Genomic DNA, 14,290 nt, shown 5'->3' with positions numbered 1-14,290 from the left:
GGCTGTTTGCTTACCAGAGCCCTGCTGGAGCCTGGATTCAAACCTTAGTCACAGATGCAGTTATGCTCTCAGGGAGGGACGGTTACTATTGCCAGCCTTGTCCTTCTGCAGGCACCTCCCTACAAGGCCCTCTCTTACAATCAAGGGCCTGGAGACCCTGAATGCAGCCCGTTCCTCCTCTCACCCATGCCCTGCTCCTGCTGGAAGCCTTCTCAGTGGCATTGATGCCAATCCTTAGCTTCCTTCTAGGTTCTCTGAATTCTCATCTCCTCCTTGTACATTTTCCCTGTGCTTCCTGTTTCATCTTCTCCCCTCTAACTCCTCTGCATTCTTTCTTTTTCACTCAGGTAAATTTTAATTCCTAAGCCTCCTAAAATTCTTTGTGAAACAAGAGTTGATTAAAACCAACCAACCAATCAAACAAACGTGCACGGGAAGTACCCCCAGTGTTAGAACCCGCTCTGACATAGCTCTTTTGTGTCCCGCTGTAGCATTCATTACAATCTGACTCTGGAAGAAACCCAATCAATTTGTTGAAATGGATACAGTCACACCTCAAACTGCATAAATAACCTATGAGTGACGATTCTTTAACCCTTTAAAAATGTACCAAGAAAAAAAAGCCGGACCCCCATCCATGTGGCCTGTCCCCTCTCAGCACTATTAGTTCCTGCTGCGTTCTGCGTCCTTCCAGCACATCCATCCTGAGGGCCCTGCTGTCTGAGCTCCCTCTTCTGTGTTCCGTAGTAACTACTGGAACCAAATAGTTGTTTTTGTGGACTGATTGGTGATAATTAAATTGGAACTCATTCACACTAAAACCCACTGGGACTGAACCAGCGTCTTATATGCAGTTATGGTCATTATGTTCCTATGTTCTCCAAATGCGTGCTGCATACAAGGTATAAAAATTAAGTTCGTGAACTTGTTGCAATGATATTGCTAACCTTTTTTGATATCAGAGGGATTATTCATTATGAATTTGTACCAACTGCACAGTTAACCAAGTTTACTATTTGGAAGTGCTGAAAAGGCTGCCTGAAAAAGTTAGATGACCTGAACCTTTCGCGAACAATTCATGGCTTTTGCATCATGACAATACACCAGCTCACACGGCACTGTCTGTGAGGGAGTTTTTAGCCAGTGAACAAATAACTGTATTGGAACACCCTCCCTACTCACCTGATCTGGCCCCCAATGGCTTCTTTCTTTACCCGAAGATAAAGGAAATATTGAAAGAAAGACATTTGATGACATTCAAGACATCAAGGGTAATACGACGACAGCTCTGATGGCCATTCCAGAAAAAGAGTTCCAAAATTGCTTTGAAGGGTGGACTAGGCGCTGGCGTCGGTGCATAACTTTCCAAGAGGAGTACTTCGAAGGTGATTGTAGTGATATTCAGCAATGAGGTATGTAGCACTTTTTCTAGGATGAGTTCAAGAACTGAATAGTCCGACCTCGTATTTCCAAGTGCTTGCCAGATCGACTTCCTGGGTGTCTCTGAGGGCCCTGTACTCTGTGTAGTCAGAAGGCTGCTTCCTTTTCCTCCCTGAAAACCTGTGCTTCCTCCTGAATTCTTTCTCAGTGAACGTGCTCACTCCTCCCCAGGAGGCACACTCGAAACCCCAGCCTTGTCCTCAGATCCTCCTGTCACAGACCCTGCACACCAGGGCCCTCCCCGAGCTCTGACCACTCGGGACCTTTCCACCAACTCCGTGTTGCTTAGCTCCAGGCTCCTCATCTACCCTTTGACTCTGTGACAGCCTCCAGGTGAGGGCTCTGCTTCTCATCTCTTGTCATTCTAGTCTTAGTCACCATGATGCCAGAGCCCTCAGTTTAAAAATCAATCTGATCCCTTAAAAATTTTTTTTAATTTTAATTTGAAACCAATGAGGGCTCCCTGTGGCTTACAGTGGGGCTCACAAACTTTACTTAGAAAGGCCAGAATGTAAATATTCAGGCTGCGGACCAAATGGTCTCTGCCATAATTTCTCAATTTCATTTGTATAGTACAAAAGCAGTAGGCAATGGACCACAGACAGACAATATGTAAAGGAACGGTTGTGTTCCCAACTTTATTTCTAAATAAAGGTGGTGGGCCTATTTGTCCTCAGGTCACCGTTTGCCGAGTCTGGTCTGTAGGGCTCGGATGGCTCGGAATACCCTTTGGTATCTCGTCCTAGTGCTCCTCACCCTCATCTCGCAATGTTTCTGCACCTACCGTGTGGCCAGTGTGTTAGGCAGGCCCATCTTGGCACATTGTCCTACTCTGCCTCCTTTCTCTTCTCTCCATGGCCTTAAGATTGCAAAGATGCGAGGGTGACCCTTTCACAGAGTTGTCTCTCTATCATGTCTTTCATCCTGGGAGGATCTTCCATGGGATTTTGTACAGACTTGAATTATTGCTCCTGTCATTCTCTGTTACGAATATCTGGTCACCGCTATCTTTCCAACTAGAATATGAGCTTCTCACAACCTAGAAAGTTTATTTTGCTACCGCTCTATTGTGGCACATAGAAAGTAAACAGTAACTGTTCATTAAATGAGGGCTTATTAATCATCTCTCTATATACTCATCTGTTGTCTTTCATAGAAAAGGCGGAAAGCCTTCTAAGTCTCTTTTGTCATTGGCTCAGTCCCTGTCCTATTATTTCTTCTGAAAAATGACCTTTAAGTGAGTACCTTCCATTTTCTGATGTATTGTGTTGGTATTTATCAGTCACCTTGACTAGCCCTGCAGAAATGCACCTACCTCCAGTTTCACAATATCTTAGTGACATATACCAACAGAATTCCTCTTGTTCATTAATAGAGCCATGACTTTTTGTGGTTAAAGCCTGTAGTCTTCCTAAAGATACATTTTTGTGGAGAATAAACAGATTTTGCATGTAATGGGGACTGAGATGAGAAAAATTGTTGTTCTTCATTACTAATCTGAGGTTGCAAATTAGCACCATGAATTTAGCTGAGCCTTCAAAGTCAGGCCATTGACCAGTGAATATTGACTGGCTGGAGTCTGGGTTTCGTCTGGTGCAGCCTGATTGACGTGTCTGTTCCGTGTGGAAGGTTTGCCCTTGCCCTTGTTATTGCCCGGATCCACTATGTCCCTAAGGGGCATTATGGAATCGAGTCTTGGTTCTCAGAGGGTGCTGCGTTAGGATGCGGGTGGTGCCAGTGTTGGCTGTGGCTATCTTTACGAAAATAGACTTGCTGGCATAATGAGAAGTAAACTCTTTGGCTCTAGAGAGGACCACGTCTCACACAGGCCTTGCTGGTCTCCAGAAAATCAGAGTCGCTCCAGGAGGAGAAGCACACATCCCTATGGGAATGCAGACTTTGGGTCTGGGAGATTCCATAGGCAGAGAGTGGATTTCTTTGTTAGATGTGTCTTATCACGTTTCCTTTCATACTCCATGCAATGACTGCTGTACAGGCTCTGATCACCATCGCAGACACTGCTTTGGGGTCCACTAAGGCATCTTGGGGATGGTGGAATTGCCATGCTGGCTCCTGATGTGCGTGTGATATGTGAGACTGAAACTGAATTAAAGACCAAGAGCACAGCACACTTATGTAACTCTGAAGCACAAGGGATGGTAGCCCAGAGAGGGGATAAATTCCAGTGAAAAGCACAACACATTACTGGGTTGTTCCTGAAAACTTGATCTGTGGTCACCACTTCCCAAGGATGTGGAAAGTGGCCAGAGGCTCTTCGCACTGCGAGCAGGCTGCCTACAGCCCAAGGCAGAGGGATCTGGCCTGCTCTCGTGTCTCTGCTGATTTTATGGACATATTTCTCACACCCTGTTCTGCTCTTAAAAATAAAATGAGGCACACACCACACATCTCAGACTGCAAGACCCATTTCCTTCTAATAAGTTTCTTGTTTGCCTGGGCTTTCCCTACCCTAACTCTCCAGAGGCTCCCATTATGGTTTTCTAGTTTCGTGCTTTTTTTTTCCTTCTTCTTTTTGACTTTGCTATTTTGAAAGAAAAGGAAATTAGTGAGCTTTATCCTTGGAGCCAGGAGCAGATATTCTGTGCACACAGAGAAGGACGGCTTTGTACCACTTACCTGGGGGCCACAGAAAACAGAACTGAGTTGATGTGTGCTTGTGTGGCCTATCCTGGGCTGGGGCAGGGCTGGCCTGGTTCCGTAGTGCTGATGGGGCAAGCCATGGGGGTTTGAGGCCTCAAAGGAGCTCATCTGTTCACAGCAGGGCAAAGCTGGGGTTGATCCCTGACTGTGGTCTGCCTTCCCAAATCCAGTAGCCCCAGGGTGAGGCAATTCTGGGAGTAGCCCCGGCGGCTGGCTGGGGTTCAGCAGGCACACATGCCAAGGCCCTGATTTCCAGGCCATGTTCTCAAACGCACCCAACCAGGCCCCTCTGGAATGTCCAGTGTAAGGATACGGGCTCATTTGTTGGTGAGATCTAGGGCATGCAGGGGAACCACTGGAAGGAGGCCAGGCCCTGTCAACAGAAGGGCGTCACCCTCTCAGAGTGATAGCAACAGCCCAGAGAGTGCAAGCTTGAGGCAGAGGGATGGGAGGTGAAAATGGTGCCTTAGGAAAGGAGTGGTCCAGAGAACATGGGGCAAGGCCCTGCCTGCTGCTGGCCCTCCACATGGGGTCCTGGCCTCTTCTGTGACCCCAGGTGGGGCCCCTGCCATCATCTGACATTTTCTACTGTTTCATGGTATGTGCCAGCCCCATGTAAAACCCTGCGATAGAGGCCGGAAAGAGATCCAACCCAACCTATATTTCAGATGAGGAAATTGAGGCTGGGGGAGAAGCCTGCCCCAGGTTGCAGGGCAGAGATGCACTGGCTTTCTCGTGGGCTGACTCCCACCTCAGGAGACCCAGTCTCTGCATCCTCCTGCTTTCCGTGTCTGGGGATCTGGGCCCAGGTGACAACGTGGTCTCTTGCCCAGTGTCTTTGAGCTGTGTGCTATATGACCTCAAGCTGAGCATAGGCTCTAAGTTCTTTACAGCCCATTGGGCACTTGGGAGGAAAATAGGGCTGTTTTAGGTAGTCTTGGGCATGTTTCATGGATGAGAAAGCCTAAAAATGCAGACAAACCTCTTGATTCAGAATTTGGATTGGATTAAATTTTTTTCTGTATTGTTAATGGAAAAAAGAGGGGTGTTTGAACAGCAGATTAATAGCGTATGAAAGAGAACACAGGCTTCCTCTTCTTCTCTTAAACACTTTAATGATGTCCACGGATCCACAGAAAGGAGGGCTGGAAGGACCATAAGGATCCTCACGGCTAAACAGCTCATTTTGCACATGAACAAACTGAGGCCTCAGGGTTTGGCTGCAGACTTTAGCTAATATGCCTGGCCAGGAGCCGAGGGTCTCAGCTCACGAGCTGGTCTTCTCTCTCCTGGAGCCCACATTTATTCACAGAAATCATTCAGTGTTCTGAATTAGTATTGATAATGAATTTGCTGCCAATCCATGATCCTTATTTATTCAGACCCACTATCCACTGAACAGCTGCCTGTCTAGTGCCTCCTTCTGAGTGTGGGTGGAACAAACAAAGATGAATGAAGTGTATGAAGACGAGCTATGGTTTCTGTACCCGTCATCTTAGTTCTAGATGGGTCATGCTAGATGTCATGTGAAAAGAATGAATGACCTGTTGCACGGCCGGCACAGAGGGACACAACTTTGGCAATGGCAAGCAAAGACCTTGTGTGGGATCCACAGCCCCTGACCTGGACTTGAGGAGTGATTTGATTTGGGAAGGTGAGGGGAGAGGCAGGGTGTGTCCGGGAGAAGAAATGGATAGGGTAGTGCAGTAGTCTGAAAATGGCCCTCAAAAGTTTCAGGTCCTCAGTTCTGGAACCTGTAAATGTTACCTGAGAAAAAGGGTTCCTGCAGATGTAATTAAGTTAAAGATCTCGAGATGGGGAGATTATCCTGAGATGTCCCTAAATGCAAACACAAGTGTCCTTGTAAGAGGTAGGCAGGAGAAGGTCACAGACAAAGAGGGGGAGGTAGTGTGACCACAGAGGCAGAGACTGGAGCAATGCGGCCACAAGCCATGGGACACTGGGAGAGGCCAGAACAGATTTTCCTGAGAGCCTCCACTGTCCCCGTCCACACCTTGATTTTGGTCCAGTGATACTGATTTCAGATTTCTGGACTCTAGACTGTGAAAGAGTAAATTTCTGTTGTTTTAAGCTAGCAAGTTTCTGGTGGTTTGTTACAGTAGCCATAGAAAATGAATAGAAATAGGAAAGGGCAAAGCCTGTTTGGGAAAGGGTGTGGTTCAAAGTATTTGATGGGAGCATGTCAGATATTTAGAGAAGCAGTAACTAAATGGATTAGGGCCAGTGTCTTGTATTAGTTTGAAGAGTTCCTGCCATTTCTGTATGGAGCTTCCTTCCTGAGGGGAGTGGAGGGCTCTGGAGGAAAAGCACGATGCCCAGGGGATGGTGGTTATTTCCCCGTGGTGCTAACACAGTGCTCCTCAGGTACACACAGCCAGTGCTTGTTGAGTGGCATGATGAATGTTGGCAGCTGCCACACCTGGGCTTGTACTAGGTTTATGGATGAAACATTAAAGCTGGCCATGTCTGGTGCTCAGATGTGATTGAGGAACCTCTCGTCTTCAGACTGTGGTCTCAAATTTACCATGTCATGCCTCAAAGGGCATGATGTATTCGGAAATGCTCAGCTAACCCAGAACTAACAGGCCACAGGGACTCTGAAGGGAGCGACTCTGGGTGAATGCAGAGCAGTCTGGCTGGGGTAAGAGGATGGGAGATGACCTGCCGAGTGAAATGGCTTTATTGATAGCAGAGTCAAATTCTCTGCCAGCCACAGAGAATGTGATTAAGGAGGCCTTTTGGGCTTTTATGACACTCTTATCGATCCAAAGTTGTTTATAGTCATAAAACAACTGTAAATTAGAGGAATGAAATAAAAACAGCAGGACACTTAAGTCCTATCCTACTATGGGCTGGAAAAAGCTTCCAGCACAGCTCCTGCAGCAGCAGAGAGCTGAAATAGAAGTCTGTACAGGAATCACATTCTCCTTTCCTCCTACTGGCCAGAGGTAAGCGGTAACTTTCTTCTCATACATGAGACCTATTCCTCATCACTGCTTCGGAAGTGTCCATGGTTCAGACGATTCTCTCTGCTGGGGCCGCTGTGTCACTGTGGGCCGACTGCAGCGTTTTAGGGTGCTCAGGGCCAGTCACCTTCTCCTTCCCAAGCTCTTTCCTACCCCCTCGCCTCCCCTCCCCTTTTTTCTCCTCACCTTTCTTTTCTTCCTTTTTTTGCCTTTTCTTTCTTTTCTTACTTCCTTTTTTTTGTTGTTCCTCTCTTGGCCACTCTTCTATTGTATTAAAGGGTTTTGACATATCACTATTTGTAAAGCAGTGAGGAGTTTTCCGTAGACAGTCACCAGTGATGTCAATGCACTGGACTAAGCCGTGTGACCATCGGACTTTTTCTGCTTTCTGCTTGTAGAAATCCGAGAGGCCTTCCGGGTTCTGGACCGAGACGGGAATGGCTTCATCTCCAAGCAGGAGCTGGGGATGGCCATGCGCTCCCTGGGGTACATGCCGAGCGAGGTGGAACTGGCCATCATCATGCAGCGCCTGGACATGGACGGTAAGCCCAGCTGTGCGGCGTCCCCCCGAGGCAAGCCCGGCTCGCAGCGAGACTTCTGGTTCAGAGGGACTCGCTTGTGCAGTCAAAGACTCGGGGTCAGCCTTCGTTAACATTTGAGGAGTAGAAACTTGGACTAGATCAGTGTTTTTCAAACAAAATGCCATCCAGCTCTGGGAGCCTGCAGAGCTGGTTCTGGGGCCAGTAGGGGGAGCCCGGTGAGGGAAGCCTGGCTGGCAGAGCAGTGAGAGTAGTGTTTTTGTTTGGTTCATTTTGTTGTTTTTTTTTTGTTTTGTTAATGTGTTTTTTAAAAAGACAGCTTTATTGAGATAGAATTCATACAACATAACCTGTACAATTGAGTGGCTTTAGTATATTCACAGATTTGTGCCACCAATGCCAAAATCGATTTTATAACATTTTCACCACTCCAAAAAGAAGCCCTTACGCCTCTTAGCCGTCACTTCCCAACCGCTCGATCCCCACCTCAGCCCTACGTAACCATTGATCTGCTTTCTATCTTTATGGATTTGCCTCTTTTGGACATTTCATACAAATGCAATCATGCAATACGTGGTCCTTTGTGTCTGGCTTCTTTCACTGAGCATAATGTTTTCAAGGTTCATCCAAGTTGTAGTGTGTGTCAGCATTTCATCTCTTTTTATGGCCAAATCATATTCCATGTATGGATATAACAGCTTATTTTCTCTCTGTTTTAAATACTGGGTTTCTACATACAACCTCATGGGAAAAGAGTTTCACTGTGTTTTAAAACATTCTGAAAAACTACTGCATTAGATAATCTCTAAGGTTCTTTCCCACTCTAAAATCCTAAAATCCTAAGAGTCTATCCCAAACTGGCTGTGACCCTCCTGACATTTAGATCCTGCCTTGGATGAAGGGGGAAAGAGCCTTCTTATTGTGATTTCTTAACACCCCCACTGAAAAGCAGCTTGATTCCAGGCAGAAGGGCTCCAGAGTGGTGGACCCTTGGGACTCTTGGTAGAACATGATGTATAAACTGAGTGAAAGAAAGCAGGAGGGGGGCGGCACGTCTTTTTGGACCAAGGCCATTGTAGGGATTCGTTCGCTTGGCCAGCTGACTAATTGGAAGAGCGGACTCTCTCCTAGAATCCTGTGGAGTTGTTGGAAGACTGCCAATAAGGGTGGTGGATGAACCCTAGCACCACCCACCAAGCGCCGCTTGGACATTTCTTCTCTGGTTGGGATAGAGATGTTATATCAGGGACATTCAGTTGTGTGAACAGACCCAGCCTTGTCCTTACAACTTTGATTATTCTGAATCATCTTGGATTTGTTGGCTTGATTTGACCGTGCTTTGATTTTTAGAGTTATGTCTGAAAAGCTGGAGCAAAGAATATAGCAAAATCTCTTTTCCACTTACACCCACCCTCATTTTAGAGATACATTTCCAGAAAAAAGTTTCCTCTTTAAAATAATAAAAATCTTAATCTATACCTGTGTTTAAGAACTAAGAAGGTATTGTGCTTTGATTCTCCTCCCAAAACCTTATAATAAAACCTAGTCAAATGGACTAAAAGCAAATGGAATTAGCAACATTTAATAAAAAAACAAGCTGAGATATTGTGGAGAAGTTAATACTAGGAGACTGAAAGTTCTTCATCAAAATCCAACCTCGCTGTTTGTAATTCACTCATTGGACCTCTGCTCATGGGGAATTTTCCTGTTATAGCAAATCTTCTGATGCCATGAGGCCTAGAGTTCCAGGGGATGTCCTGTGATGGTTATTGGAAGGACTTATCAGGACTCGGCAAATACTCCACACCAGTTGTAGTTTAAGAGACTTCAAATTTCACTACTTTACTTGCAACTTACCATAATCAGCTCCCAGAGCTCGAAGGCAGAACTTACAAACAAATCTTGCAGAGAATGTCTATTAGTTCCTTTAACAAAAGCCCCAGTCATTAGGTATTTCACGGTGACCACATCAGGTAAAAACACATTTACTTACTTTTGAAGTGCAGTTTCTTTGAAGTTTTGTTGCCTATGAATGAGTCAGTACAGAACAAATGAAAACAGTGCAGCAGTGTAGGCAAAAGGAATTGCCTGCACAATCTGTTAAATGCCCAAGTGTGTAAAGAGCTAAATGGAAAACCTCCAGTTTGAGGCTGAAATGTGAGTCTTGAAGTGTTTTGTAAATGACACTGGGAAGTAAAATTTCTGCAGTGCTGGGATCTGGAAAGAAGCTGGTAGACTGTTTTTCAGTGTCCTTCTTTTAATGGGATCTTTTGAGCTGTTCTATTAAAAAAAAATGTCAGGTTCTAATTACATCCTTCCTTCCCAGCTTCTGTAACTGGGAATTCTCCACGGAGATTTAGCCCTACCTAATTAAGTTTCTCTTTGGTGTGAAACTTGTGGAATGGCAGAGGTGTTTATGGGGATAATGCCAAAAAGATGGAGTGTTTGGGCCAGAACTTAGGATTCTTAGCTGTGAGATACCTGTGCCTCCTGGCCCCCAGACCGTGACCCCGCGTACCAAGGGTGGCAGGAGAGGTGACGCTGCCTCCATCCACCCCAGCTGGCGGTGACTAGGAGCAAGTCTGGCCCATACACCATCTTCTTCTGGGGTCCCTGGTTTGCCTGACAGTGAGGTCATAACCTTCAGCTCGAGGCCCAGATAGAATTAGCCTGAGTATATCTGTGCAGCCTAAGTCAGCACAGGAGGTTTTCATTAGTTGGTTCCTTGGGCGTGGGGTGCCTTGCTAGCTGTGCACATAACAGTGACCTCCCTGGATTAGGGAGGCCAGTGGGGTTTCCTGGACACAGAGCCTGCAGGGGCTAGACAGTTCCAGTCTCTGTGGAGCTGGTTCTCCAGAGGACAGAATGGAAGACAGGCAGAAGGGTCTAGGATTGCTCTCTTGGCCCATGGCCAATTTGCCTTCAGTGCTGGAACTGATTGTGTGTGTGTGTGTGTGTGTGTGTGTGTGCGTGTGTATATGTGCGTGTGTGTGAGTGTGTGCATGTGTGAGCGTGTGTGTGTGTGTGTGTATGGCATGGGCTGAACTGCTCAGGTAAATACTAGACAGAAAACCCAAACTTTTGCCCAATGCCTAGGACTTCCTCTTTGGTCCATTACTGCAGAGGTTCTTTCTTGGAACTTTAACTCAGTTCTACATACTCGGGTGCTTACCATCCCACTCCTCTTTTATCAGCCTGTGCAACTGAGGTGACTCGCAGCAAAGCCATGTGGGGACCAGGATTCACTCTTCCTGGATGCTTTTGGCCAGGATCTCTCCTTCAGCCCAGCTTCTGGAAACCTGCAGTCCTCTCAGTCAGGCTCCTGAGGCATTTAAGCCAGTGTCCCAAGGCACTCCTTGCATGTCAGGTATCAGCTTCTCTCCAGTGCATCATAGTACTAGTTATGCACCGTCATTGGAAGAATTGATAAAGTAGTCACTCAAAAGCTTAAATCTTTGATAGAAGTGCCATGTCCCAGCTGCTCTCCTCAGCTTCCCGCATCATTCACTGGGGAATATGGAGTTGGTGTCTTCAAGACCCAAGTGTTATTTTTGACTGCTTTCTAAGGTCACACCACTGTGGCCCTCTGGAGTGAATCCAGGTAGCTTTGCAAAGAGTTTCCTGAAACAATCAAACAGGAGATGTTCTCAGCAGTCTGTTGGCCCTCATCACCTTGCTCAAGTTTTCTAATGCTCTCCTCTCCTTTTCTTAGCTTCCCTTACCTCTACAGCACTTAAAGAACAAAGTCCCTCTTTGAAACAAATTCAGACCTTGCTCTCTTCCTCCTTAATTATCCTTCTGCTCCTCAAAGGTGCAGAATCTTGTGAAATTCCAACAAATTTGGGGTTTTGAAATGAATTCTTATCTCTCAACAGGTTTGTAGGTTTTTTGTTTTTGTCTTTTTTTTTTTGTAGGTTCACCACTTCCTAGATAGCGGGTTTGATGGGTTTGATTCGGTTTAGTTCAATTTAAAAGGGATTTACCTGGTGTCCATTATGTGTGAACTGCCTTATTTTTATGGTTGGCAAAATTCACTTTGGGTTCATTTTGAGACAAACCCCTGAGCCACAAAGAACAAAATCGTGGCCAGAGTCACATGAAGGAGTTAGCTGTGTCCTGCTGTTAGCCTATGTGTCCATGTCTTCCTCTCTCACTATCCATTCTCTGCAAGGTGTGGTGCTTTGCTGATTAGTCATATGATTATGATGTTCTGTTTTCTTTTGTCATCTAGAAGACAGAAAAGTATATGCTTAATTCTGAGCAACGCTCACTTCTGTTTCCTCATCAAACACCTCAGCATACTGATTTGGGCTCTGGAGCTGGCATGGCTCTAGTTGGTGACCTAGAATGCACACATCCTTCCTGGGTGTGAAGGAAGACACTTGCCCACAGACTGCATGACGTGGAACAGTCTGTTGTAAAGTGGAAGAAGTTGGAGCTTTTTAACCAACAGCAAGTGGTTCCAAACCTGAGTGCATATCAGAAAATACCCAGGGAGCATGCTAAAAACAAAAACAACCCCCCTGCCACCACCACAAAATCAAAACAAAACAAAACAAAAAAACTAGGCCAATAGAATCAGAATCCCAGAATTTCCAGGATGGGGCCCAGGAGCCGGCATCCTTCAACAGTTTGTTAGGTCATGGACAGCAATGTGTGCACTGACATACCTGGGACACCTTTGGTTGAAAGAAATATCTAAAGCTAAAGAGAAATCTCCAAGCCTGTGAATTTTTGTTTGAGCACGATGGTCTGAGTAGGTGGTAAATGCCTGAGAGGCAGACAAGGAGTTTGCCTTTGGGAATCTGATGGAGGAAGTGGGCAGTCTGTGGTCGGTCAACCCTGCCTGAAAGCCAGCGGCTTGCACCGGTGCTCACAGATGTAGAGGCCTCAGCTTCCTCCCTCCTTCAGCTGTGTGGTCCAGGCACCTGGGAGCTTGCTTAAAATCCTGAACCTCAGGCCCACCCCAGACCTGTTGATTCAGAGTCTGCATTTTAACAAGGGTCTCAGGTGTCTCACAAGCACATTAAAGCCTGAGAGGTGCTAGTCTAGGGAACTTTGAGAAACGAGAAGCAGGCCGACCAAACTGGAAGTAATTCACAGAACCAAAGTGCTGGTGAACGTCAAGTATAGGAAAATATCTCTCCAAATGTTTGCATTTGTGAAGAAGCATGACTGGCATCAGATCATGATGATTAAAAACGTAATTCTGTGGTAGTGAATTATTGCCAAATGTACTTTGATCTTACCGTGGTAAGTCTCAACTGGGTAACAATAATAACTAACACGCAATGCTCGCCGTGCTCCAATAATAACATCCAGTAACAGTGATACTAGCCAACACATTACAGAGTCTTCACTGTGGGCCAAGCACTATTCTAAGTACTTTATTTTAAAACTTATTTTGTCCTCATAACAGCCATAGGTGGTTATCTATAAAATGACCTTCATTTTATAGATGAGAACAATGAAGTCCAGAGGTTTCAAGTAACTTGCCTAGGTCACGCTACTAGTAAGAGCCGTATGAATCTAAGATCTGACACACATATCTCATATATATGTGATTTTAGTGGATATAGGTCACTTATGGTGACAACGGGACATTGAAGCAGTGACTGACCAGAACACGTGCACGCACTCGCGTGCACAGACACACCCCATACACTCACACTCCAGAGTCATGATGTTACCTAGATATTTCAAACCTATATGTAAGTGTTTTGCTTACCTATCACTGTTCCAGATAGCCTCCTGCTACCACCTTTGTCTGGACGAAGGACTCCAGCCATTCCCCAGGTGATCCTTACAGGAGTCCAGCTTGACCCTAGAGCGGAGTTGTGAGCTGAAGATGGTGCCTTTAGGTTTCTTATTGCATTAGCAATGGGAGAGTCCCTTAGGCCCCTTTTGGATATGTAGTGGTGGTGCGTGTTTGTGACAAACCCACTTCAGCATTCCTACCTCCCTAAGCAATTCCTGCCTCTACATTGTGCCAGGAAAGGTCTGTCATCTTCATCTCATTGATAGTTGGCTACATTGAATCCAAATTTCAGCTAAAGACCAAACTGAGCCACTTCCAGTTACTCAAGCCAACATAATAAACACAGAATCTCTGGTATGTGCACCCATTTCAATAAGACCATCCTGAGCTAATATCATATTCTATCTCTCTGTTTTAACTTCCTGGAATCCATTGCTAAACCTGTCCCCCAGGTTAACACTGATATAAATTAGCTACATTTTGCAACTCTGTGTTCTCCCATATCAGACTTGAAATTTCCCCTCCTGAGATGTGCCAATCTGATTCTAGTCATGGGTTTAGAGGCAGTGAAACATGGTAGGAGTGGAGTTTGAAACTAGACATCTCCTTTCAAGGCAGCTGCCTCAGCTGTGCTTATTACAGGTATTCAGGGTCTGCGAGGTCTTCAATCTTGTTTTGTCTGACCTCAGGGAGACATCAGAGGGGACATCAGGGGGACTTGGGCATTCAGTTTTCTGGGGACCTGGAGGTCCCCACCCCCAGTCTCAGGTCCCACTCCTTTCCAATCAGTGCCCTGAATTTTACATGAGACTTGATGAGTCTGTGATTTCAACTTATATTATAATTCTACAGACCCCACAATTAAATTTGAGGTCTTCTTTGAAATTGCAAGAAGCAAGTGATTA

General features: G+C 45.8%; 1 protein-coding gene across 5 annotated transcripts in view; it reads left to right on the top strand.

Moving 5' to 3' along the window:
* Positions 1–14,290, top strand: part of CALN1 (calneuron 1) — a 656,133-nt gene that overhangs the window by 345,563 nt on the left and 296,280 nt on the right. For all 5 annotated transcript variants that reach the window (XM_033110564.1, XM_033110567.1, XM_033110566.1 and 2 more), the window contains one exon: positions 7,487–7,630. In XM_033110564.1, coding sequence (XP_032966455.1) covers positions 7,487–7,630 — 144 coding nt within the window. The remainder of the gene's footprint in view (positions 1–7,486; positions 7,631–14,290) is intronic.

Source organism: Rhinolophus ferrumequinum, chromosome 7 (assembly GCF_004115265.2).
Source record: "Rhinolophus ferrumequinum isolate MPI-CBG mRhiFer1 chromosome 7, mRhiFer1_v1.p, whole genome shotgun sequence".
Lineage (NCBI taxonomy): Eukaryota > Metazoa > Chordata > Mammalia > Chiroptera > Rhinolophidae > Rhinolophus > Rhinolophus ferrumequinum.
Note: the sequence above shows the minus strand (reverse complement) of the source record. Positions and strands in the feature narration are given on the sequence as shown.